This window comes from Anguilla rostrata, chromosome 16 (assembly GCF_018555375.3).
Source record: "Anguilla rostrata isolate EN2019 chromosome 16, ASM1855537v3, whole genome shotgun sequence".
NCBI classification, from domain to species: domain Eukaryota; kingdom Metazoa; phylum Chordata; class Actinopteri; order Anguilliformes; family Anguillidae; genus Anguilla; species Anguilla rostrata.
Genome location: NC_057948.1, coordinates 5,703,549 through 5,729,242, shown reverse-complemented (window position 1 = coordinate 5,729,242; position 25,694 = coordinate 5,703,549). Strand labels below are relative to the sequence as shown.

Genomic DNA, 25,694 nt, shown 5'->3' with positions numbered 1-25,694 from the left:
GGCTGTAATAATATAAATAAATGTATATGTATGAAGTTGGTTTTTTACATTTAGACAGTTTATTATCTGTATTTTTACAGGACATACATGTTAATAGGTAACGATGTTGCTGGGAAAGCGGAGACGCATACAGTGACGTAATGACGTGGCTCTCTTGCCCATGGAAACGCAAACCGGTTCTTAGAAGGTTCTTAGCAAGTTGAACCAACTGCGAACCAGCACTAGCACCAGCGCAGTATCAGAACTAGGTCCGCGTTGGTGGAAAAGGGGTATAAGACCCAGTTTAGAACTGACACCAAGACCCAGTTTAGAACCGATAATAAGACCCAGTTCAGAACTAACACTAAGACCCAGTTTAGAACTGACACCAAGATCCAGTTTAAAATACACACCAATACCCAATTTAGAACTAACACTAAGACCCAGTTTAGAACTGACACTAAAGCCGCGTTTCCACCAAAAGTTCCTGGAACTACTTTTCAAGGAACTAAAAGGTTCCTTCAGCCCACTGTTGTCTGCGTTTCCACCGCGGTCTAAAGTCCCGCGAAGATTAGGCAAATTAGCCCACTGACGTATGAAAAAGCGACGTTGTCGTCGGTCCATCTGTCCTATGATTTCTTCTGTAACCCCATACTACCACCGAAGTAGCCTACATTATTTTCTAATAACCGGGACAGCCCGGAGGGGTTTATTCCACTTATATAGGCCTACAACGGGTTACCAACAATGATTATATATGGTTACTTTTGTATTTATTGATTTTTATCGATTTAATCACCTGGAATTGAAATATTCTTCTGCAGCCGTTTGGGCATATTTTACCGTTGTCAAGCAAAAATGTTGTTGGTAGTTGAACTTGGACCGTTGTTATGCAACAAATAGTATATAACAGGCCAATAGTCAGATTGTAACTGTTTTATATATCCTCTCAAACACATTCATTACGTTTTTATGCGAACATTCGCTTTCATGTCTTGACATCCGAAGCGACAGAATGCATTCACATTTCCAATATAACTGGCAACAACAGCAGAAAACATGCACACGTTGTAAACAATTTGCGGTTTGATTACTTTCTCATCGTAAATTCCATATAGGCTAATCGCAAAATGACAAGAATAGAACGAAAACTCAGACTTGCGTGAAAATTTAAATTAGTAGTGGTACAGCCACCGTTTGCTTTCCTTCGAAGTTACTGCTAGCCGAGCAGCGAAGTGTGCCCTCCAGATGCGAACCATGGACCATAAATTAGTCCATAGTCTTCCTGGTCTTTTTGTGGAATTGAAGAATGGCAGAGTAAAATTACGGCAATCTGAAAAAGCTAAAGGGACGATTACTAGAATTAACCTGTTATTTTACCCTGACAAAAAGTGCGGAAGGTGATTTCCAGTTTGCTTTTACTGTATCACCAATGTGAATTACGCAGAACTACCGCATACCTCACATAACTGTATCAAGCGTTTTTAGTCAATTACAACGGGCTAACAAAGAAAATCCGGAAGAAAATATTCAGCAACCGAATTAATCCGTTTGAATGTTTTGGTACGTAATATGCTGTCCCAGCACGAATGCTTAGCATTTTATAAAACGAATACTAAAGCAAGAAAAGAACAGAAGAGCACACGTTATAATTCCAAGACGTTGGCAGGCTATAACCAAAAGTAGGCTACTGCGCCGCATAACATACAAGTTTGATTTGAAGTTATTATGAAAATAAATCGGTTTGCGGCTGCATATTTTTCAACATGGCGGTTGAAAATAAACACAAAAAAATGCTGCGAGTACTCGACCAATCAGAAATGTTCAGCGCAGCAAGCTCTACCCAAAAGGTTCCTGTACTTTTGGAAAGTACTACCCCCCGAGCAGGAACTAAATTTAGACCCTAGTTCCTGCGGTGGAAACGCGGCTTAAGATCCAGTTTACAGTTGCTACCAAAATACCTGATTTGTTCCTGATTCCAGGATCCAGTTTGCATCTGACACCAAGACCTAAATTAGAACTGACACTAAGACCAAGTTTACACCTGACTCCAAGACCCAGTTTAAAATGGACTCCAAGACCTAGTTTAAAACCGAGACTAAGACCAAGTTTACACCTGACTCCAAGACCCAGTTTAAAATGGACTCCAAGACCCAGATTTAAACTGACTCCAAGACCCAGATTAAAACTGACTAAGAACAGTGTACACCTGGGTCTACAAGCTATTATGCATGGCTTTCTGGTAAGAGTGCCTCCAACGTGATTGTAAATCTAATGTCAACTTTAATGAAATTTGGTAGTGCCCAAATAGGACTTGCCAGTGCCACATTGTGGCCATTACAAGTTAAATGCACTGAATTCAGATTTTTTTTTAAACACAAATGCAGTCGCGTTTTTAAAATCAAACTTAAAATCCTCGGTGCCTTTCTTGATCCACAACTGACGATTCATCCACAGCAGTAAAGAACAGTGCTCCATCAAGGAAAACTTTCAGATCAGTTGTGATGGATTTTCTTTGAAGCGATATTTAAAAAAAGTTAAACACAACAGTTTGTGTCCCCTCTGCTCATTTGTCTATGACCACACACATATTGCCAACTGTTCAGTTCTTTTTATTTTCTGCAAAGCAGCGGTCTGTGGCGCACACGCACTGTGGAAGCTGTCAAGACGGAATTTATGGAACTGCCCTGAAGTTTATCGCATGATTGATTAAAGATTCATGCAATGTGGAATATTTGCACTCAGGAACACATTTGTTAAATTTTGAATGACATCTAGCAGCTGGCTCAAGGCAGTTCTTTCCCCTTGCTAACAGTCAATTCACCCCTCTGTGTTGATCTGAGGCCCTTGCCAATCTAACTTTTAACTGCTGGCTTATTTCAAATTGCCAGTCCACTGGTAATATCTTCGGATGATTTACTGTTAAATTGAAAGCTGTGCAAAATTTGTGTAATCCCTCTCTCTCTCTGAAGCGTACCAGGCGGATACCGTGGCAACCGTTCTCTCAAAGACAGGCTTTCCACAGCGCTCGTATCTGACGCCTCATCTATTCTCACTCCCCTTCCGTTCATTCTCCCCGCAGAGCCTGATTTACTAAGACTTTTAGCAAGTGCAAAACCTTTCGGCACACACGAGACCAATAACACGAACAACGATTGGTCACGGTACTGGTTTTGCACCAATCAGAATCAGAATCAGGTTTTATTGCCAAGTAGGTTTACACATACGAGGAATTTGTTTTGGTCAACACACCGAGGCAGTCATCCGCGGCGCCATCTTATTAGATGAGAAATGAGAGAACAGGAGGAAGGAGGAGGAAGAAGGTTGTGTTACTAGTTTTGCGTGTGCTAAAAGGCTTTACACATGCTAAAGGCAAATCAGGCCCTGTCAACTAATCGTTTTTCTGTTAAACATTACAATTAGCCACTCAGCCGAACAATTGATTACATGACTGTGCCGTTTCAATGCCTCCAGGGCACCCTGGGCAACGGCTGAAATGTAAGTTTAAAGCGCTGCGGGTCGCGTGGCAAACTGGCAGCCCTACCCACAACCCCCCACCTTGTCTGGCCAACGAAGGAAAGCACCAGCATGTCGTCGGTCTCCCGTCCGGCCTCCGAGCGCAGGGGCCACAGTCCTGAGAGAGAGATGGAGAGAGAAACAGAGGTCCGTGAGCAACGACCGCCAAGCGACCGCTCTTCAGCGGCCCTGATGCCCCAGGCCGCCAGATAAACCGCCTTTTCGCATTCTCCGCCTCGGACACGGAATAACCCGAAAAAGAGTTTGAACGGAAGGCCCCTAATATACCAGGGCTTTAAATCCCTGGTTCGTCATATTGTTGCATATTGCATTTTCTTACTGCTATCTTGGCCAGGCCTTTCTCAGAAAAATTACATTTTATCTCGAGGGACTTCCTGGTCAAATAAAATAAAAACGCGGAACAGCACGGACTGAGGTGAGCATGAACACACGTCTGCACAGTGGCCGGTGACAGCAATACCGGTGGGCATTTTTCCGTGGCATCAGACTTTGTGTGGTTTGATGTTCCTGACTCATCTGCGGATGCAACCTTCCAAAGGCTAAGGCGTACAGGTGTGCGTTGCGACAGACACGGGGAGGAACGCAGAACCGAGGCCTGACCTTTGATCCCCGGCAGGTCGATGCTGGCGTGCTCGTGGATCCCGATGCCGTTGCGGATGATTCTCAGCGACCCCTCCTTAAAAGCGCCCGAGCAGGTGACCAGCTACAGGAGAGGGACGAGAGAGAAGAACGATTAGCCCCGCGGTAGCTACAGGGATCTGCATGGGTCTGAGCGAGCCCTGTGCTTGAATTAGCATGTGCTAGCAGAGGGCTTGTTTGCGCACTACACTAGATAAAGCCTGAATTAGCATGTGCTAACAGAGGGCTTGTTGCCTAAGTTTACCATGTAGCACTTGCCAGCGTTTGTGAAAGCTGCACTAGGGGCTTGAACTTGCAGCATGTGGCTAGCAGAGGGGATAGGCTCTGCATCAAGGTGTACGCTGTGAAGCTAGAGTTTTAGCATGTGCTAGCAGAGGGGTCTGTGTTGGCGCTGTGCTAGCAGAGTTTATAGCCTGTGTAAGAGGTAGATACGGTGCTGAAGGGTGGAGCTGTGTAGCAGAGGTTTGTATTAGCCTGTGCAGCAGAGGGCTGTGTTGGCGCTGCTAGCAGAGGTTTATTAGCCTGTGCTAGCAGAGGGTTGTGTTACGTGTGCTACAGGTTGTTACTGCACTGGTAGCAGAGGGTTTGTATTAGCAGCTGTGCTAGCAGAGGGCTGTGTTAGCGCTGCCTAGCAGAGGTTGTATTAGCCTTGGCCAGCAGAGGTTTGTGTTAGCTGTACTAGCGAGGGTTGTTTAGCGCTATGTAGCAGAGGGTTGTGTTAGTACTGTGCTAGCAGAGGGTTTGTATTAGCGCTGTGCTAGCAGAGGGTGTGTGTTAGTACTGTGCTAGCAGAGGGTTTGTGTTAGTACTGTGCTAGCAGAGGGTTTGTGTTAGCGCTGTGCTAGCAGAGGGTTTGTGTTAGCGCTGTGCTAGCAGAGGGTTTGTGTTAGCGCTGTGCTAGCAGAGGGTTTGTGTTAGCGCTGTGCTAGCAGAGGGTTTGTGTTAGTACTGTACTAGGTGGGGGCTTGTATTAGCGCTGTGTTAGCAGAGGGTGTGTGTTAGTACTGTGCTAGCAGAGGGTTTGACTGTATAGGTGGGGCTTGTGTTAGCGCTGTGCTAGCAGAGGGTTTGTGTTAGTACTGTGCTAGCAGAGGGTTTGTGTTAGCGCTGTGCTAGCAGAGGGTTTGTGTTAGCGCTGTGTAAAGGAGAGGGCCCATGTCCAAGCTTGTGCGTTACCTGTCCCTGGCCCTGTCTCTCCAGGTCCACCACACACATGTCCACAATGGGCCCCAGGTTGGTGAAGGTCTCCATCACGGCAACGTACGAGCCCTGATCATTGCTGTCCACATTCAGCTGCAACACACAAACACTCCGAGTCAGAGCCCGCACCGGGAACACATCAAAGGTCTCAACTGAACAACAGAGTTCTCTCATCCTGGGAGTAACCATAACGCCTCAAAATGAGCAATCAGAGATCAGAACACATCAAATTGACCAATTGGAGGACCTGGACTACAACCAAATCATCTGTAGTTACCAAATACTAAAGGCAACTAAAAGGAAAAGTAGCCCATTTGGTCACATGTCACAGGCATCCAACTGAAGTTTCAGTAAGGAGCAGGCTCAGTTAATTTGCTTCATTTTCTTCAGAAAATGTAGGCTTGTTTTGTCAACCAAGTACTAAAGCCTGCTGAACTACAAAATAGAAAAAGTAGGAGTGCATTTCTTCACTGATGCAATGATTTAAAATACAAATAAATAGTTGCAGTTAAATAATGAAGGTTTCTGCCATTTTGGACTCTATTCATTCAGGTCAGTGTAAAATCGCATCGAGTAATAGTCCAATTTCCACTGGTGTGTGACGATGAGACAAGCAATTTTTTAAAAACTCTGGAATACGTACATTGTCTTGAAAGAAGATAAACTGGTTTAAACTGGCTGCTCTTTTACTCATACTGACCTTGACCAGCTGGGAATCTCCAAGTCGGGAACCCACGAAAACCACGCCATTGTCCAGGTATGTGAGACACTCAGCAATGGAGGTCTACAGGTGAGAGAGCACCATGACTGCTACATCCTAAAACATCCAGGGTCAGTGCGTTTCATTGTCACACCTTAGCCTGGAGACCCATTAGTGCAACAGGGCTTCTTAAGAGCATTCCTCAATAGCAACAATAGCTCAACCCCCCTCTGCATACCTATTGCAGCAGCTCCACCCCCCTCCTCACCACTTTCTATATTAGCTCCACCCCCTCCTCACCACTTTCCCCATTAGCTCCACCCCCTTGACACCATTTGGTTCTTTCCTCACCTCCCCCAGTAGCTCCACCCCCTCCCGCTCACCTCCCCCAGTAGCTCCACCCCCTCCCTGCTCACCTCCCCCAGTAGATCCACCCCCTCTCCGCTCACCTCCCCCAGTAGCCCACCCCCCCTCATCCCCAGTAGCCCACCTCCCACCCAGTAGCTCCACCCCCTCTCCCGCTCATCTCCCCCAGTAGCCCACCCTCTCTCCGCTCACCTCCCCATAGCCCACCCTCTCCGCCACTCCCAGTAGCCACCCTGCCGAACCTCCTCCAGTCCCACCCCTCCCGTAGTCCCCCAGTAGGCCACACTGCGTGACACTCGTCACAATCGCTAAAAACTCACTACCCCAGTAGCCCACCCCCCTCTCCCGCACACCTCCCCCAGTAGCTCCACCCACCTCCTGCTCACCTCCCCCAGTAGCCCCACCCCCTCTCCCGCTCATCTCCCCCAGTAGCCCCACCCCCTCTCCCGCTCATCTCCCCCAGTAGCCCCACCCCCTCTCCCGCACACCTCCCCCAGTAGCTCCACCCCCTCCTGCTCACCTCCCCAGTAGCCCCACCCCCTCTCCCGCTCACCTCCCCCAGTAGCTCCACCCCCCCTCCTGCCACCTCCCCCAGTAACTCCACCCCCTCTCCGGCCCACCTCCCCTGCTCACCTCCCCCAGTAGCCCCACCCCCCCTCCTGCTCACCTCCCCCAGTAGCCCCACCCCCTCTCCCGCTCACCTCCCCCAGTAGCTCCACCCCCCTCCTCCGTCACCTCCCCCAGTAACTCCACCCCCTCTCGCCCACTCCCTGCTCACCTCCCCCAGTAGCCCACCCCCCTCCTGCTCACCTCCCCCAGTAGCTCCACCCTCAGGTCCTTGAGCACCACGGCTCCGTCCATCAGCTCCTCCTTCTCCAGGAGCAGCATGAAGAGCCGGCCCTCCATGTCCCCCAGCAGGTAGCGGGAGCCGTTAGGGTCCACGCGGTTATGGCACACAATAGTGCTTTGCTGTGTGGAGACACTCAGTCACATAAATAACGCTAAAGAAAACTCACTTACCCAAGAGTCATTGCTTCATGTCACTGATCTCATCATCACATAACTATGCAACTAATATAATTACAAAACAACATAAATATCCCTTAACCACTATATAATATCAGTGAATACATACAACAGTGAACAAGTAGCATTACCATTAGGTATCTAAATATCATTCAACACTGTTAAATTATGCAAAATCCCTTAAATACTTCGCTTAAACATATCGGTGATCCTAAGCACACTTAAGTACTCAATATCCATTAATCATGTAATATCACTGATCTTTACAGCACTTAATGACTTATTATCCCTTAACCATGAAATACCATAACGCCACTTACTGCGGACAGAAAAAGGAAACTGCCCAATAGAAACTGAATTATTATTCTGTAAAAACTCAAAAGGCAAAACATACAGGTGCATCAGACAGGAATTAACCCGTTTTACAAACTGCGCTCTTGTCATTACCTTGATGGTGGGGGGCGCTATGGCCAAATATTTGTCTCCGTTGTGGTAGGTGATGGACTCTTGCCCGATGATTATGGCTCCCCCAAATGGCTCTGGCACTAGAACAGACAGACAGACACTGGGTCCGGCACCTATCCAACGCGCACGCGGTACTGAATGAAGGGGGAACGGCCGACGTGTCGCCCCCGGGGCTAACCTGGGATGACCATGGACGCCTCGGCCTCCACGTTCTCCTGCTTCCAGGGGCCCTTGTTGAACTCTTTCTCGCGGAGCGACACTTCGTACGTCTTCACGTGCCTGCCCTGGGGATCCTGCAACCCAAACCACGACGCACATGACGACTCAAACACAGAGACACAGCCAGCGTGCAAAGAGGGTGACATCCGCAGCAAAATCGCAGTTACTCCTAAACGCGTGCCGAAATTACCTCAGCGTTAGCCAGCTATCATTTATTTGTACATTTTAGCGACGGGAATATTAGCTGAAACCATTATCCAAAACACGTCCGACAGAGTTAAATGTACACTTTTTTGTACACTGTAGCTAGCTGACTAGCTACCAGAATATTAGCTATCCTTTTGCTGTACACTGTAGCAAGCTGACTACCTACTTGAACATTAGCTATCCTTTATTTGTACATTTGAGCTATCTGACTAGCTACTTGAACATTAGCTATCATTTTTTGTACATTTGAGCTAGGTGACTAGCTACTTGAACATTAGGTATAGTTTTTTGTACATTTACGCAAGCTGACTAGCTATGCAATGCTGTCACACAATGCAGTCATGCATACAGGTGTAAGTGATGCTAAACTTAAAAAAATAAACCATTTCATTAGCTTGCTAGCTGCATAGAGGAGGAAGTTCAACATTCATTTTCTCTCAAGTGATTGTTGCCATCTAGCCAGTTAGTTTTTCCATGTAGATAGGAGTATTTTGGGTTATCTAACCATGGTTTCCATCTTAATCAGGAATAAGAAGGAAGTACACGATATTTTTCATTTGCACACATGCACGCACACACACACACACACACACACACACACACACAGTACCTGGTAAATGAAGCACACTGTGGGGACCTGGCAGCCATAGAGGAAGTGGACGTCGATGACCTGAAGCTCCTCTAGCCGGATATTGAAGGCCTTGAGCTCGCGGTTCTCTCGGTCCAGGGGGATGACCTTAAAAAGACCGTCGTACAGCCGTAGGCCAATCATGCGGCACTCCGGGTCCACGATGCCAATGATCCCCGTCTCTGAGGGCCGGCCAATCCGATCCTGCCACACAGCGGGCACAGACACAGCAATAACACGCATTACAAACCACACAGCGGGCACAGACACAGCAATAACACGCATTACAAACCACACAACAGGCACAGACACAGCAATAACACACATTACAAACCACACAACAGGCACAGACACAGCAATAACACGCATTACAAACCACACAACAGGCACAGACACAGCAATAACACACATTACAAACCACACAGCAGGCACAGACACAGCAATAACACGCATTACAAACCACACAACAGGTACAGACACATTACAAACCACACAACAGGCACACAGACAGTAATAACAAATAATCACACATTAAGCACAGACACAGCAATAACACGCATTACAAACCACACAGCAGGCACAGACACAGCAATAACACACATTACATAATCTGCATGTGAAATTAGGTCTAATTTCTAATAAAAGTAAGACTGCAAATGTGTTGTTACTGTAGTTCTTATTTTAAGTTTGTTTTATTTTCAATAAACTCGACATCTTCCTCTAACAACAGCATACCTTAAAAGGTACACCACACTGATTCTACCCTGGTAATGCAGCCATTTCTAGCTTCTTTTATGGGGTAAAGAGTCCTTGTCCGGAGTCTTCAATATGTGGCAAGACGAGTAATTTTAAAGAAAAAAGAATATTTATACATCGCTTCTATCCATTCTTGCAGGAGTGAATTTCCACAACGCTTAGAATTCTTGCTCACTTAAGTGAGAAGCTTTATAAAGATGAGCCCTGAAATAGTCTTGAAAGCCATTCCAAGTCTCATAACTTCTCAGATTGGCTTTCGTTATTACGTAAATTCTATCACGAGTGCACCCAGCCCCAAAAACATAATAAAAGCAATTACGTTCGAGAGAGAGAAACATTCATCCGCAACAGCTGCGCTATTCAAATCATTGCAGAGGCTTCCTTCATTGGCTGTTGCTTTGGGGCAAATGATTAGGAATTAATTACTATGATAACGATTAATCACCGTGTCAAAACTTGAAGCTTTTTGCAATCAATTAAATCCATGAGTCACGTTCATCTCTGCCAGCCCCGAACTCAGGATATCTAAAAAACTATTTCACGCTTTCTCTACTCCTGCAGTTAGGATGCTGAATAATTAACGATGCGTCGGAGAAGCCATGGATCCGTAGGGAATACAGGCGCGGTACGGGCCGGTGTGTGATCAGCGGTGGAAAAGTGCAGAGCAGAGTGAAAGTGCGCACCTGCACGTTGCCGTGGGCGCGGGTGATGATGTCGATGCTCTCCCCGCTCTGCTTGTACTCCAGGATGCAGGCGTTGTACTTGGCCGTCAGGATGAACAGCAGGTCTTTGCTCTCGCCCTGCGGAAACAAAGCCAGCACGATTCCTCTGAAGGGCGCAGGCCACCGGCACAAACAGACTGCAGCCACAATAAAGTCAGCCAAACACACGATTAAAAAAACGCCCGAGAAAATACAACATGGAAACTCTGCGGCTGATTATCAAAACCAAAATTTTACAGGTGATATAACTTATATAACCAAAGCTCCCTATTTTTACTTCATAGGCCAATTGGAAACCGCAACGTTTCTGCATTCACAGATGAAGAAAAAAAATCTTAAGTTCCGTGTGTATGAAAAAATATTTGAACGTGACTACTTTGTTAGTAAAACGGAGCACATGGATCTAGAGAGCTACAGAGTCTAAATAGCTTTGCTTGAGAGATTGGCTGGCAAATATCATATATGATAATGATAAAGAGAACTGCGATTAGGCTATTTTTGAACAGGACATTTTTACTTAAAGCACCGGAAGCACATGTCGAGCCAACCTCATGTCAGCCTCAACTGTTCAGCCAATACCGAAAAGTCTGTTTAATGCAACGGAGGGCAGACTTCAATGGGACCCCGATATTACTGTGCATACCTGATCACAATGCATCTGCGCCACCAGCATTTCCCTAATAGGACCACACCCTTCAATTCTAGTCAAAATAAAATGTGATTGCTCTTGATGTACGGGCAAACCATGCTCCAGATGAAAAAAAAATTGAAAGTCTGCATGTGAAATGTAGTCTAACTTCTAGTCTCGCATAGCCAGACCTATCTCCACACTTCATTTCAGCGCGGTGCCAGTGCTGGAGAAAGGTCTGGCTCAACCCATTATCATTCCGGTATCGGGAAAAAAACACTCTGGCTTGTTTGTATTTCTTTAAACCAATCACAATCGTCTTGGGTGGCGCTAAGCCCAGGATGCAGCGACGGTGCCCTTGAAAACGGTAACACGCAGATAGCGGAAGGGGAGGAGAATGGCAGGGCTTATACCCACAGTCTATATCCTGTGAGTCAGACTAACTTCTAGCTCAAGTAAGGCTATAGCTAGCTATCTTGTATCTATCATTATGCATTTTTTTCATGAATAACTGAACAATCTGTCAGCATTGCCCTAACGGGACCCAAACCCCCCCGCTCCTCGGCCAGCGCCGGGGGCCTCACCTTCGGCCGGAAGAGTTCCATGACGGCGATCTTGCCGTACATCCCCACCTCCTTGACCGGCCGAAGCCCCTCGGCCGTCACCACGTAGATCTCCAGCCGGGTGTTCTTGGCGATGAGGAGGTTGAGGTCCTCCGCGGAGGTGAAGTGCCCTGTGGCGAAGGAGAGAGCATTGAGTCGAAGAAGATACCGTGGAGATACCGTGGGCACCGCCGACACAGTCAGAGCAATGCTAACGCTAATAGCTACTACTCAGGCAGAGAGAGCGAGACAAAGCTATGCTAACGCTAACAGCTACTCTACAGGCAGAATGAATGAGTCAAAGCTAAGCAAATGCTAACGGCTACTGCCGCAAGTAGAGAACCAGTCAAAGCTATGCTAATGCTAACAGCTACTACATAGGCCGAGAGAGTGAGTCATAGCTATGCTAATGCTAACAGCTACTACACAGGCAGAGAGAGCACGTCAAAGCAATGTTAATGCTAACAGCTACTCTACAGGCAGAGAGAGCGAGTCAAAGCTTTGCTAATGCTAACAGCTACTACACAGGTAGAGAGAGCGAGTCAAAGCTATGCTAATGCTAACAGCTACTACATAGGCAGAGAGTGAGTCAAAGCTATGCTAATGCTAACAGCTACTACACAGGCAAAGAGAGCGAGTCAAAGCTATGCTAATGCTAACAGCTACTACACAGGCAGAGAGACCAAGTCAAAGCTATGCTACACACAGAGCATCGAAAAGCCACACTCTACTTTAACTGTCACTTCCACACAGAGTGTATACCATGATCATTTACATAACCACAACTAATATTTCCACTCTGAGAACAGAGAGACAAAACCCCACTAACTCACAACTGCAACTATGACTTTCACAGTCAGACAAATACATTCTCAATCATCACCTTAGCCACTGCTTCCACCTTCTTCTCCACACACACACAACCAACTTTTGTACTTTCAACATTAAGGTTCATTTGCCCATTGATAACTTAGAGCAGTGGCAAACAACCCTGTTCCTGGAGATTTACTGTCCTGTAGGTTATCACTCTAATCCCTGATTCTGGTAACTAGCAGTTCAATGAGATCTCTAGCTGTTGAATGGGGTGTGCTTTGTTATGGTTGGAGTTAAAACCCACAGGATGGTAGATCTCCAGTTACAGGGTTGGTTACCACTGATTTAGAGGTACTGGTATTATGGGGAACCACCATGCCATGCCCACTGACACAAATACACCACTGAGGTGCAGAGCACTTATGTTAATGGGAAGGTGGGCTTTGCCAGGGTGTTGACATGATGCATTAGAGGGAAACGATGCGGCAGAGCGATTCAGAGGCGGGAATCCTGAAGCAGGAAGGTGGGGGGGCTAGGCCAATAACATACAAGCAAGGAACTGCCAAGCCAGAAGAACATTTTGAAAGCCGGTGTGGGTACTAGTGCAAGTAAAGGAGTCGCACATGAAGCACTGAGAAGAAACAATCATTTTTTATAGCAATAAAATAGTCCTAGCACCAGTTAATGAGCTGGGCTTTAATACTTCAAGTGACTAATGGAAATTGTTCTGCAGGTGCTCCAGTTGAGAATGGAACGATGACTGCAGACAGTAGTCAAGCAGTCAAATTTCTACATCAAGTAATAATTTTGGATTACAGCACAAATAGGCACAATATACACACACAAATAATCAATTACAAATTTCACAGAGCAGTGCTGTTTTGCCCCAACAGATGTATTGCGGCATGGTTGCACTTTTTTCTGCTCAAAAGGCGCATTCACTCAGACATAGGTCAGGTCTGGCTTATATCCAAGACCATAAGAATTACGTTACTCCCCAATCTGCCAGCAGCTTGGTCTACGCGTTTATGTAACACCGATGTAGCTGCAATTATAAAGCAGCATTACGCCATATGTCAAAATACCTGTTCAAATTCATTAGAAGTAGCCTAACTCACACTTCGTTCGCCAACAGCGTAACACTACCTAGTTCCTAAGCAGGAGTCAGTTGGCAAGCCAGCGAACTTGTTAGCAAACGTTAACCAAGTTGTGTTGTCAAATAGCGTTAACCAAATTGCATTCGAAGCAAACTAATTACATAAGTCAGCCCCCAAAAATACGATCCATCTGGTTTGCGCGAAACGGAAGCTATCTAACAGACGAACACTTACGATTATGGCTATGCACATTTCCAGCAAGTCTGATACCCGCTAACTAAGCATTCACCACACACAAATGAAGAGACTCCAAGACACCTATCCGTATCCGTTTACCCAACCACAAATCAGAGCGTGTATGAGATAACTAAGGACATCTGTACGCTTAAACGATGCAAAGACGCAAGACGGTGGGACAACACAAAAACAACAGGCCTCTGTCTGAACCTGGGGATTGCTTGAGCTACGCGCGCTGGTGTATAGCTTGATGTCGCTACTCAAAACGCGCCCCTGCCTGCACCTCATTGAACAATAATAAAATATTTGAGCTGAGCTACCAGTAATGCAGGCATTGACGGCCGTCGGCTTCTGTGCGGTGACCACGTAATTATAAGACATGGCGTTCAGAAAGAAAACACGAACACCTGCGAACAAAATTATATTCCGCCTTGAGTATGGTGAACCATCGACAGACAAATAACTGAATGTCTACGCAGATACCGCCAGTTGTTTCAAACGTGATTTATTTGCGTACTGCCGCCTACCGTTCGGAGGCCACTTTGCTCGCCCAGGCAAATAATTAATGCGGGGACCCCGTTTTACCCAGTCGTTCCACCCCGCCAGGTATTAGACAACTACCATATTTTACGCGGTCGCGCAGTAACATGCGTGATTAAGATTCTTCACAGTGAGATACTTCGTGTAATTGTTCCATTTCACTTAGATTGAGGCACAACATCTAATTTCCCCTAGAATATTCATAAATGTACCTAACAGAGTGAAATGTGTAGCGCTGTTATACAGGGCCGGCCCTAGGATTCTCGGGGGGGTGAAATCACTTGGTAAAATCCTTCTGACATTACATTGCTATGAAATGTTCTGTTGCAGTTCCATTTTCAATTTATACCGCTAGTTCCGCGATAGGTGATGAACAACGTAATTACGAAAATAACGTTATTTATCTTAGATAAACATTGCATCGTGTGGCCCCGCCTAGCGGATGTGGCCCTAAACAACCCGCATAGAGCGTTTATGCCACGGGCCGGCCCTGCCGTTATAGCTTTGTTGTACAAATGGGTCTTTTGTGCAGATCTGTTTTTGTTGAGCAGACGTGTTTGTATAGTGTGTTATAACGGATGGGGACCTGGACTTTTAATGCTAAGATTGTGAATTTGATTCCCAGCAGGACCCTACCTTCGAGCCAAGGTACTCAACCTATTACCTAAATAGCTTCAGTAAATACTCACTGGATATTTGTTTGCTGTATAGGTGTGTTTGTTGTGTAGACATGTTTTCGTTGTGTAGGTGTGTTTATTGTGTGGGTGTTCATTGTGTTGGTGTGTATTTGTTGTGTAGGAGTGTGTTTGTTGTATAGGTGTGTGAGTGTGGAGCAGATGTAGGTGTGTGTATTAACTCCAGAAGACAGTTGTGTAAACGTGTCTGTATACTGTCAGTGTGTCTGTTTGTAGGTGTCCATTTGTGAAGCGGATGTAGGTGTTTGCTGTATATGTGTTTATTGTGTAGGTGTGTTGTTGTGGAGCTGATGCAGGTGTTTATTGTATAGGTGTGTGTTTGTTATATGTGTGTTTATTGTGTAGGTGTGTGTTTGTGGTGCAGATCGGAGTATTTGTTATGCAGGTGTGTTTGTTGTGTGGGTGTGTTTATTGCATGGATGTTTGTGTTAGTGTGTGTTTGTTGTATAAGTAATTATTGTGTAGGTGTGTTTGTGGAGCAGATGTAGGTAAGTGCATAAACTCCAGAAGACTGCTTCCTGGTTGTGGGTGTGGCAGTGGGAGGTGTCTGTATGCTTTTACAAACTCTTCTTCAGTAATGTTCACAGCCACACTGCCTTGTTCCAGGAATGGATGGGAGAAGGAAGGGGCAACACAACTGTTAGACATGCCTACAGATATAAAAAGCTCCCATTTGTCTTCTGGTGATTTAGCCCATCTCTGCTTCTGTCAAATGGTTTGATAGCTAACCATGATTTTTGCATAGGGAGGTCTAACAAACCCACTGTATGTCTCTGAGGAATCTGCGAAATGTTTACACTAAACTCAGGTTTGCGATATGCTTTATGAGGACTTTGGCAAAGTACAACATGAGACTCATTGTTGATATGACATATCTGGGTAACCTGGTGTGGAAAGTGGGGTCCCACAAGGATCAGTGTTAGGACCTCTGCTTTTTCTTGAGCATAAGAATAGTTGTCACCAAATGGTTCATTATTTTAATTTGTTTAATTTTGTTAAATTAAAATCTGCTCAAAAGACTTAGGAGAATTAGTTGATCAAAGTCTATGAGGCATAAACAGCATGTTGCACATCCTTCCAAAATGACGAATGGGCATGATTTATATTCATTATTCACTATAGGGTCTTTTCATAATCAGTAGGTAAATGTGCATGAAATTTAGTTAAAATGTGTGGCAGCAGTAAGACTACAGCAGAGCAGCTGAGAGGCGTAACTACATTTCCTATAATGCTTCACATTTGTTCTTAAAGGCATACTATGCAGGATTTCTTTCTTTGCTTTGCTCCTGTGTGTACAACATGGTTTACAATCAAAAACGTCTTCTCCTGTTCTCAACCCAGCCCACAACTCTATGATGACGAAGTTCACACACCAACAACAACAAAAAAATACTACATATTTAGCTCTGGCTAGTTGTCTGTGGCTTTGTAACATTGTATTGCAGACAGCTGGAATCACATCTCTTTCAAATATCCCTGCATTCCTAATAGACAGGAAGTCAGAAGTATGCCAAAATGCTCAACTGACACATCCGAAAGAAAGAATTCCCACTAAAGCATACCATTAACTATGCTAATCAAAACCAAAATACAAATAAAAATACATACAGATATCCACAACAAGCCCGAAAAACCTTCAACTTTAAAAATACCATAATCGGAATTAGTGAGGGAGTGAGAACAGGAAGAGAGACAAGATGCAGTCTGGACTGAAGAGGTGGACATCAGTCTACCTCAATAGACAGCCTGCTGCCCAGTAACTGGAAGAGAAGGATGTTCCAAACGGAACGCTAAAAGCAACAGGGCTAATAAAGATGCAAATACGAGGGGAAAAAAGAACAGCTACCAGAAATTTCTCCTTTGCAGGTTTTATTTGAGAAGATCAACATTTTCAGAATATGTGGTTTACAGCATTTATTTTCAATGACGTCACACAATCTGGTCCTGCTGAAAATCATTATTATGACAATAGGCAATAACAAAAAGCACATCCTTGTGCCAAATCAAGCAATTTTACTCAAAAAGTTACAACATGATGGAACATCCATTTGATATTGAGATAAGAACACTCGCTGTGCATTACAGGCCATTAGGAATCTCTTACTGATGTACAGGATATTGGTTTGCCTCCGCTTTTCAGTTGAGGTGAACTGTAGCCTATTCTCCTGCAGTTCTGTACTATTCCAAGAAAAATTAACCGGCAACTGTCATCTTAAAAACAATCGTATGATCCCATTCAAATATATTGCTTCAAAAACGGAATCACAAAAAAGTGTTCTATTTGACTCACAGACAAAAATTTTCAAATGCTGTATTGATATACCCCTGTCCTAGCTGTGTTCCATAACACTTACTTGCATACCATGTGCTTATGATCTACCCCATAAATTAACTAAGCATTATTTAAACTTCCTGGTGAATTTCACGAGTACATCATATTTCTGTTAGTATTACTCATCAATCGTTCTTTAAAAAAAAAAAAAACTTAATTTTTCACCCAATTGAACTCATTTTTATTCATCGAGCAGCTTCAAATGGCAAGGACAGCACGTGGGCGGCTAAAGGCAACGTATGCGATCGTTCTTTAAAATTATTTTCCGTCCTTTTTTCCCCAATTTGAAATGCCCACCCGTACTTAATCAGCACGCGAAACTGCAACCGCCGTTGTAAACTCAGGAGAGCGCGGGGAAGCACGCACTGTCAGCCGCCGCTTCTCCTCACGTCACGGCTCATGAGCTGGGACTAGCCGGCGGAAGATGCTTTTCTCGCGGCTCAGGCTTGCCGGCAACCGAAGAGCTCCCTTATTGGGATGAAGCAGCGGCCCCCGTGCCATCGCATCTGATCCGCTCCGGTGCTTAAGAAGATATCTGGGGAATGTTTGCGCACGCTCGCTTTCAAGGTCTTGATTCCGTAACAGTGATTTTTATTTTATTCACGATGCCCTGTGATTCTATGCTATCTAGGTCCAGCAGTATGCGAGTATGTGTTTGGAACACGGTCGCAGAGTACTTGGCTATGCTTAAGTGTGTACTAAAAAGGCCATACTGATATTTGTGAATACATCAGGGCCACTGTGCCTCATTGTTTTAGCATAGCACCCTGTTTAAATACAAGGACAAATCAGTAGCACAAATGACATCACACAGTAAAGAGTGTTTATGTGGTGTTATCTGAATATTACCATGGAGCCATTCAGTATTGTTTTCATTGTACTGACTAATAAATAAAAAAAGCAGCACACAATCACATTTTATTCTCACATGACAGTGTGAGCAAGTAACAGCTGCTGTCGGAATCACAAAACCAACAACCAAAATCTTGTGCTTTTCAACTCAATAACCCTAACATGATATTACTTTGATGGGTCAAAAAGATAACCTGGGAATGTGAACTCTTACCACTGCAAGCCCGGAGCAGCAAGTATTTTTGGAAGCAAAAAAGTTTGGGAATGTAACACTCGGTTGCACTTATGTGGAGAGAAAGCAATGTTGCTCCCAAACAGGATATATATGTCTATCATATACATGTTTGTGTGTGTTTGTGTTTGTGTGTGTGTGGCATTTCGTTGCTCCCCACATTACACATTTCGGACAACAAACGGATAATGGAAAACCTTGCATGTCCATGCTTCTTAATTAGACAGATTTCTCAGTTCATCTTGTGTCCCATCCTCTCGCAACCTAGCTGAATACACAAAGAAACCAGGTGACCGATGAACAACGAAACAGGTTATCCATTAAACACGTACGTTCTTCAGGGCTACGGTATAGCGCAAAGTGATTTTGGGCTAAATGGAGATTTTTACTGACTACGCAAAATGAGGCAGGAATGACCCCAACACTGGCCCATCAAACACAGAGCACCCGTCTCACAGGAGGTTGCGCGCAGGTGGTTTTAGGGTCGAGATTAGCCTGCGAATGCTAAACGGGCAGGCCCAGTGCTGGGACGTCCCCTGAAATGGGCCAGGGCGCGCATTACCTGCCGCTACAGAGCAGGATCAGGTTGTTGACAGCCGCTGAGGTGGACTGGAGGTTCTGGCCCGTGATCAGGTGCCGGTCCAGGACCACGTGAACCGCGTCCTCCTGGCTGGCTGTGAAATAGAGAAGAAGCAGGTGAGACTTCCCTCATGAAAATCCATCCATCCATCCATCCATCCATCCATCTGTTATCTAACTCGCTTATTCCTGGTCAGGGTCGTGGTGGGGCAGGAGACAGTCCCAGCATGCATTGGGCGAGAGGCAGGAATATGCCCTGGGTAAATCGCCAATCCATCACAGGGCACCATCACACACTCATGCCTACGGGCAATTCTGACTCTACGATTAGTCTAACCCGCATTGCCCCTCAGTCTGTGGGAGGAAACCGGTTTCCTCCCACAGACTGAGGGGCAATTCTGACTCTACGATTAGCCTAACCCGCATTGCCCCTCAGTCTGTGGGAGGAAACCGGTTTCCTCCCACAGACTGAGGGGCAATTTTGACTCTACGATTAGCCTAACCCGCATTGCCCCTCAGTCTGTGGGAGGAAACCGGAGTTCCCGGAGGAAACCCACACGGACGAAGAGGGAGCGCGCAATCTCCACGTGTAAGGGCCCCGTCCGAGATTCGAACCCAGCCCTACCCGTCGCACCGCCGTTCTGCGTTTACCTTGGTGAAAACCGTAAAACAGTGGTGTCAAACTCGTTGCCATGGAGGGCCGTGTGTATGCAGGTTTTCATTCCAACCAATTAATGCTGCCTTAATTGAGTCCAATTACTCATTCAGCCATCCATCTGTTTTAACTGCATTGGTCAGCGATGTAGGAGAATAATTTATTGTAGAGCAATCTGGGATCGCCAATCAGACGGGCACCATCACACACCTCATGCCTACAGCAATTTTAACTACATTATTAATGCAGATCTGAGGTGGAAGAAACCTTCGGACCACACGACCGGCCACTCCACTGGAACGTTTGACCACCCACTGCCTGTAAAAGGTGGAGTGAGAAGCGAGTGACTGAGGCAGCGACACTGACCGGTGTAGGATCCTCCGCTGTCCTTCACGAAGTCTTCCACGATCAGGGGCAGGTTGGCAAAGTCAGGGCGGCGCACCAGCTCAAACACGGAAGGCTGAGGGACAGAATGCAGATGCATTTTGGGAAACGGAGGCAAACCGCTTCCTGAGGCCACACTGGCCGTGCATTCACTGAGGCTAGCTATATTAAAACGCTTCAGCAAGCCGCCACTATTGGCTAAATTTTTATGCATGCAAGTATGCACGTACACATGCATTTATGTATGTACAAAGCTACGTACGTATATATGTCAAGCTTATACAATGCAACTGTGCAGAACTCTTGGTCTTGGAGGGCTAGCGTGCACTCTGCTAGAGTTTTTGTTTGAACAAGTTACTAAATCACAGTTTAACTTTCTAAAGAGCTGTACACACCAATGCAGGTTCAGTCCTGTATCAGACTCAAAACATTTTTACCAAGAGCGCACGTGCGCTGATTAGTCAGATCAAACAAAGAACTGGGCTGATGAAATAAAAAAAGAGAATAAAAGCCAGCATAAAATCCTAAAACGGATCTGCCCTTATTCTGGCACCTATGCCCTAATACTAAAACACAGCCGGCAGAGGCGCAATGCAGTTGGCTAACTGTGCGGAAGGGGGCAGTCTTTCACAGGGAGGCGAGTGCCAAACTCTCCGTCTGCTAATTCAGGAGTGCTTACTGTGCTTTTAAACGGATACTGCCGTTTAGCAAAGCTGAGCGAATCTTAAATGGAAGGCTGTGAGAAAAGGCTACCCGTGCGCCAAGTCACAAAAGACCACAGGACAAATGTATTTCGGTGTTCTCTTACAAAATGGATTGTACAACACAGTGAGAATAAAAGAACTGGTTCTTTGCGGGACTTCATTTCCACTTAATAAAGCAAAGTGTTACAAGCACAGCTGAACAGTCGCTGTTTTACTGTCTGCAGGAGGCGGCGCGTGCCTTGCACTGGTAGTGCAGCGAACAGTGAGGCAGCAGGAAGGCATCCAGAGAGAAGGGCTAGTGATATTTACCCCAGTCAGACTGTAGCCACTGAAGATCCACCTCTGCCCCTCCATAGCGCAGCACAGAGCAGACACACCATGGCCCACGGCACACACAGGCTCTACAGCACAGAGAGAGTGTTACACGCGCACACACACACACACACACACACAGTCTCTACAGCACAGAGAGGCTGTTACACACACACACACACACACAGTCTCTACAGCACAGAGAAGCTGTTACACACACACACACACACACACACACACAGGCTCAACAGCACAGAGAGAGTGTTACACGCACACACACACACACACAGGCTCTACAGCACAGAGAGGCTGTTACACACACACACACATATGCACGCATGAACGCATAAACGCACGCACATACACACAGGCTCTACAGCACAGAGAGACTGTTACACACACACACACACGCAGGCTCTACAGCACAGAGAGACTGTTACACACACACACACACACACACACAGGCTCTACAGCACAGAGAGACTGTTACACGCACGCGCACGCATGAATGCACGCACATACACACATTCTACAGCACAGAGAGAGTGTTTTATACACACACACACACACAGGCTCTACAGCACAGAGAGACTGTCACACACACGCACGCACGAACGCACACACATTCTACAGCACAGAGAGTGTTTTATACACATACACACACACATACAGGCACAGAGAGACTGTTACACACACGGACACATGCACACACTCTACAGCACAGAGAGAGTGTTTTATATGCACACACACACAGATCTACAGCAGAGAGAGACTGTTAAACACACACACACACACAAACAAACAGAGGAAAAAGCATGTGCACACGCACACAATCTCGGCAACACAGACAGACTTTTACACAAACACACAGTGAGTGTGAGTCCAGTACGAAACATTATGTGTGTGAAAATGTGAGACTCAGTGCTGAGATATGAAGTGTGTGGAGATGTGAGACTCACTCTGTTGAGACATGAAGTGTGTGGAGATGTGAGACTCAGTGCTGAGACATGAAGTGTGTGGAGATGTGAGACTCAGTGCTGAGATATGAAGTGTGTGGAGATGTGAGACTCAGTGCTGAGATATGAAGTGTGTGGAGATGTGAGACTCACTCTGCTGAGATATGAAGTGCGCTAAGATGCGAGCTAAGGAACCGCTGTGGGCGAGGTCGCTGAGAGCACCAGGGCAGTCTGGGATCAGAAGGGCGTGGTAGCGACCTCCTAAAACAGACAAAACCGAACTGAACACGACCTTCCATTCCAGAGAAGACATGCCTGCTTGTTTGGTACATCTCAACTACACGGTTTTAACAAGCAACAAAAATATTCCGCAAATGTTCATTCTACTCTTTTTCCGCTACTCCAGCTAGAATACACCGTGGGCAATTCCAAAGCAGCTTTCACTGCGATGATATGTTGCCAGAGGCTGCAGATGTGATTGCAGAATTTACATTACAGCAATTTATAGGCTGTATATCAATTTTACAGCATTTATTCGCAATTATAAACCTAAATATCCGTTTCTATGTTGTGCCAGTACATCTTTCCATGCCGTAGGAAACAATTCCATCAGAAAACAAGATTAAATGTCATTTTTGAAAGATAATTGTGTCGTACATGCTCGTATAAACTCTGGAGACATAAGGTCGCTGAGCAGGCTGCTTTTTTCATGCATTGCACCACAAAGCCTTGAATGCTCCTATACCAACCTTTGCAAAGGCAGCAGGTAAATTTCAAAATATCCTTCATTGCACACAAAAACTGTCAGGGCCAATCAAAACTGAAGTTATATATATATATATATTTAAACCCAGAAAGCAAACTACCCCTTCAAATATAGCCGAGGGGATTGGTCATGTCAAATTATATGCGACTCTAGCAGTGAAGTACAAAAGATAAATAACTTAAAAATTTAACGACCAAGGCATAAATGGCATAAGCTGAAAATATTCAGCCAAGGCCTGGCTGGGGTGTCTGTGTAAACACAGCCAATCACTGACGATGCCATGGTTATTTAAATAAAATACAGCAAATCATAGATGCCCCTGGGATAAAGCATTCTAAAACAGTGGCAGCCCAAGACAGTGGGGGGGGGGGGGGAAACAACAATTGAAAAATAATAATGGCCCTGAACATGCACTCCCCCCCCCCAGTTTTCATAAGAATATGTAATATGACTTTGATGAAAACTGATTATAACTATGGGCATTTTCAAATGTTAAAATGTCCTCAAAACAGGACATACCTGAAAATAATACTAGTAAAATAAATTTTAATAAAGAGGGTAGTCAATTATTGTTCTGATCATAAATCTGAAGTTATAATTAGACACTGTACAGACGTCACAAAAACAGAACATTCCAGAACAGAGCCAGACACCTTTCAACTCCACTTAGACTATAGCACTTGATTCAATAAAGTAAAAAGCAATCACTTAACAATTTGCGGTCCATATTTAAACTGAAAAGCTTGAGGACCATTGCCAGACTAAAGGCTTTCCTCTGGTTCCGTTTCGTGCTCTTGGGCTACACGTTTGAATAGAAACCCGATTTGTGTCTGACGCCACAGGTTATCCGGCTGTTCCGTTTCTTGCTCGTGGCCGTACACTTTAAAGCCACTTTGCGCCTCACCATCGATGGACTCCAGCTTCGCAGGGCTGGCATAGGGCTTCACACTGAAATCCTGCACCCAGCGGGCTGTGCTGTCGTCCACTCCAGCAAAATCAATGGGCTTCCCCTGTAACGTGAACACAAATAAACACACGCACAAAAACTAACTTCAGTATCAGTTTAGGAATTGCACTAGAAAATACCTGTCAATACGGGTAAAGGATCGGAAGGGAAAACAACTTCAAGGTCAGAACAACTTAGAGCTTGACTTGAAGAACCTGCTTGTCCTCACAACAGTTAGCAACACTGTAGTAGCGAAAAAAATTGTTCACAACCAATTTCTGAATGCAGTAACCCGAGTAAAAGAGGACAGTAAACAGGAACACGTCATAAAGCTACCGCTCAACTGAAATCCATACAGCATTCTGGAACAGGGTTGCTGTAAATTGATTAAATGTCCATTAGCTATTGGTCTTCATTATGCTCATGCACAGGTAGGCTCTCACCCCTGGTGTGGCAGTCTGCACGTTGAAGACAGGGTTGCAGAGAGTGAATGACTGGAAAAATGACTGAGCAAACACTCCTGAAAAGAGAAAACACAGGAAGTTCATTTGTACAAACTGCAAGCTACGTAAATATAACTAACGCTACATTCAATTTAGTTAAACGAATGAGCCATACAGTTATAACCAGCTGAACCGTACCTTGTGCAGCCGCACTTGCCACAATTAAACAAGTTGGTTTAGACGACATTTCACTGATGTCTTGTCAGCAAGATAACGTTAACTTACTAAGCTAACCACGAACGTCAGGAAACAGACCGAAGCACTGTGCGAACCACCAAGCAAGGATGCACCGGCAACGTCAGACAGCTTTAGCAAACGCTACAATAATACGTAGGTATACAAATACAAGTTACTCTAAAATCTAGAAAATTGTTTGTGATGCAGCTTGCTTCGACGATACAATGAATTAAGAATGAATTGTTACTTTCTTAAACATCATGAACAGTTCGGTGGTGAACTACTTCCAACTTCCGGTTGAGTTCCCCAGAGCGAGTTTCAAAATAAAAGCATCATATAGTTATTGACATGACTGTACTTGTGGAATAGGGGTGACAAATATACTGTCCTGCCAAGCTTGGTGGGGCGGCATGCCCCATACCTATTATGCATCGAGAGTTTGGCACTTTTAAGGGTTTCCTACAAAAATAACCACAATGACCACAGACTCTCAGCCCTTAAAAACAACTTCTGTCTTCTGACCTCATGTAAACAGACAGTATTCATAAACAACTTCACACGTCCACACAATAAAGCTCAAAACTTAAGGAATTTCATGCTTTAAAAAAAAAAATTCTAGCATAATAAATATAATTACCATCCAGCACCTTTGTAGGAGGGGGTGTGGTGGTGGGTACTGAAGTTCTGGTCAGGTCAGACCTTATATGGTCAAATGTAAGGTAGTGTGGAAGGTGGGAGATCTTGGGACATTATTTAAGACAACTAGCAGGTTACTCACTGAGCATATTAATAGCTGGATGTGCATCTACTCCAGGATAGCTGAATCAGTGCCCAGAACAGTCAGCTTACAGGTTTTGAATATGAATGGAGTCAGAGGGTAGCAAGAAGGTCCTAGGTCAGAATCTGGCCTTGGCTTTTCTGTGTGGAGTTTGCATGTTCTCCCCGTGTCGGTGTGGGGTTCCTCCGGGTACCCCGTTTTCCTCCCACAGTTCAAAGACTTGCAGGTAGGCTAATTGGAGACTCTAAATTGCCCATAGGTATAAGTGTGTGAGTGAATGGTGTGTGCCCCGTGATAGATTGGCGACCTGTCCAGGATGTATTCCCACCTCTCCCCCAATACACGCTGAGACAGGCTCCAGTACCACGACCCTGCCCAGGACATTTACATTACAGTTATTTGGCAGACGCCAAAGCGTCATCCAAAAATGATGGACATTAATATGGAGTTGGTCCATACTTT

The 25,694-nt window shown here is 45.3% G+C and overlaps 2 protein-coding genes across 4 annotated transcripts in view; both read right to left on the bottom strand.

Moving 5' to 3' along the window:
- Positions 1-14,301, bottom strand: part of ddb1 (damage-specific DNA binding protein 1) — a 33,116-nt gene extending 18,815 nt beyond the window's left edge. The window contains exons 1-11 of one of the 2 annotated variants that reach the window (XM_064312121.1): positions 14,142-14,301; positions 11,657-11,805; positions 10,406-10,522; positions 8,949-9,170; positions 8,091-8,205; positions 7,895-7,992; positions 7,232-7,390; positions 6,056-6,139; positions 5,332-5,448; positions 4,117-4,219; positions 3,538-3,613 (exon numbers count right to left, since the gene is read on the bottom strand). In XM_064312121.1, coding sequence (XP_064168191.1) covers positions 3,538-3,613; positions 4,117-4,219; positions 5,332-5,448; positions 6,056-6,139; positions 7,232-7,390; positions 7,895-7,992; positions 8,091-8,205; positions 8,949-9,170; positions 10,406-10,522; positions 11,657-11,805; positions 14,142-14,202 — 1,301 coding nt within the window. In that variant the 5' untranslated portion in view covers positions 14,203-14,301. The remainder of the gene's footprint in view (positions 1-3,537; positions 3,614-4,116; positions 4,220-5,331; positions 5,449-6,055; positions 6,140-7,231; positions 7,391-7,894; positions 7,993-8,090; positions 8,206-8,948; positions 9,171-10,405; positions 10,523-11,656; positions 11,806-14,141) is intronic. The other variant, XM_064312120.1, reaches the window with a different exon arrangement.
- Positions 14,302-16,908: 2,607 nt separating this feature from the next.
- gatd1 (glutamine amidotransferase class 1 domain containing 1) lies at positions 16,909-24,770 on the bottom strand. 2 transcript variants are annotated; one of them, XM_064312582.1, is made up of 8 exons: positions 24,416-24,770; positions 24,218-24,294; positions 23,733-23,838; positions 22,216-22,323; positions 21,104-21,195; positions 20,073-20,166; positions 19,035-19,146; positions 16,909-18,736 (listed from the first exon to the last, which is right to left on the bottom strand). In XM_064312582.1, exons 1-8 carry the CDS (start codon positions 24,462-24,464, stop codon positions 18,688-18,690), a joined length of 687 nt encoding a protein of 228 aa, XP_064168652.1. In that variant the 5' UTR covers positions 24,465-24,770; the 3' UTR covers positions 16,909-18,687. The 2 variants fall into 2 exon arrangements, with proteins under 2 accessions (XP_064168652.1, XP_064168653.1); XM_064312583.1 differs by having other exon boundaries at positions 16,909-18,740; positions 24,416-24,768.
- Between the last annotated feature and the right edge of the window lie 924 nt (positions 24,771-25,694).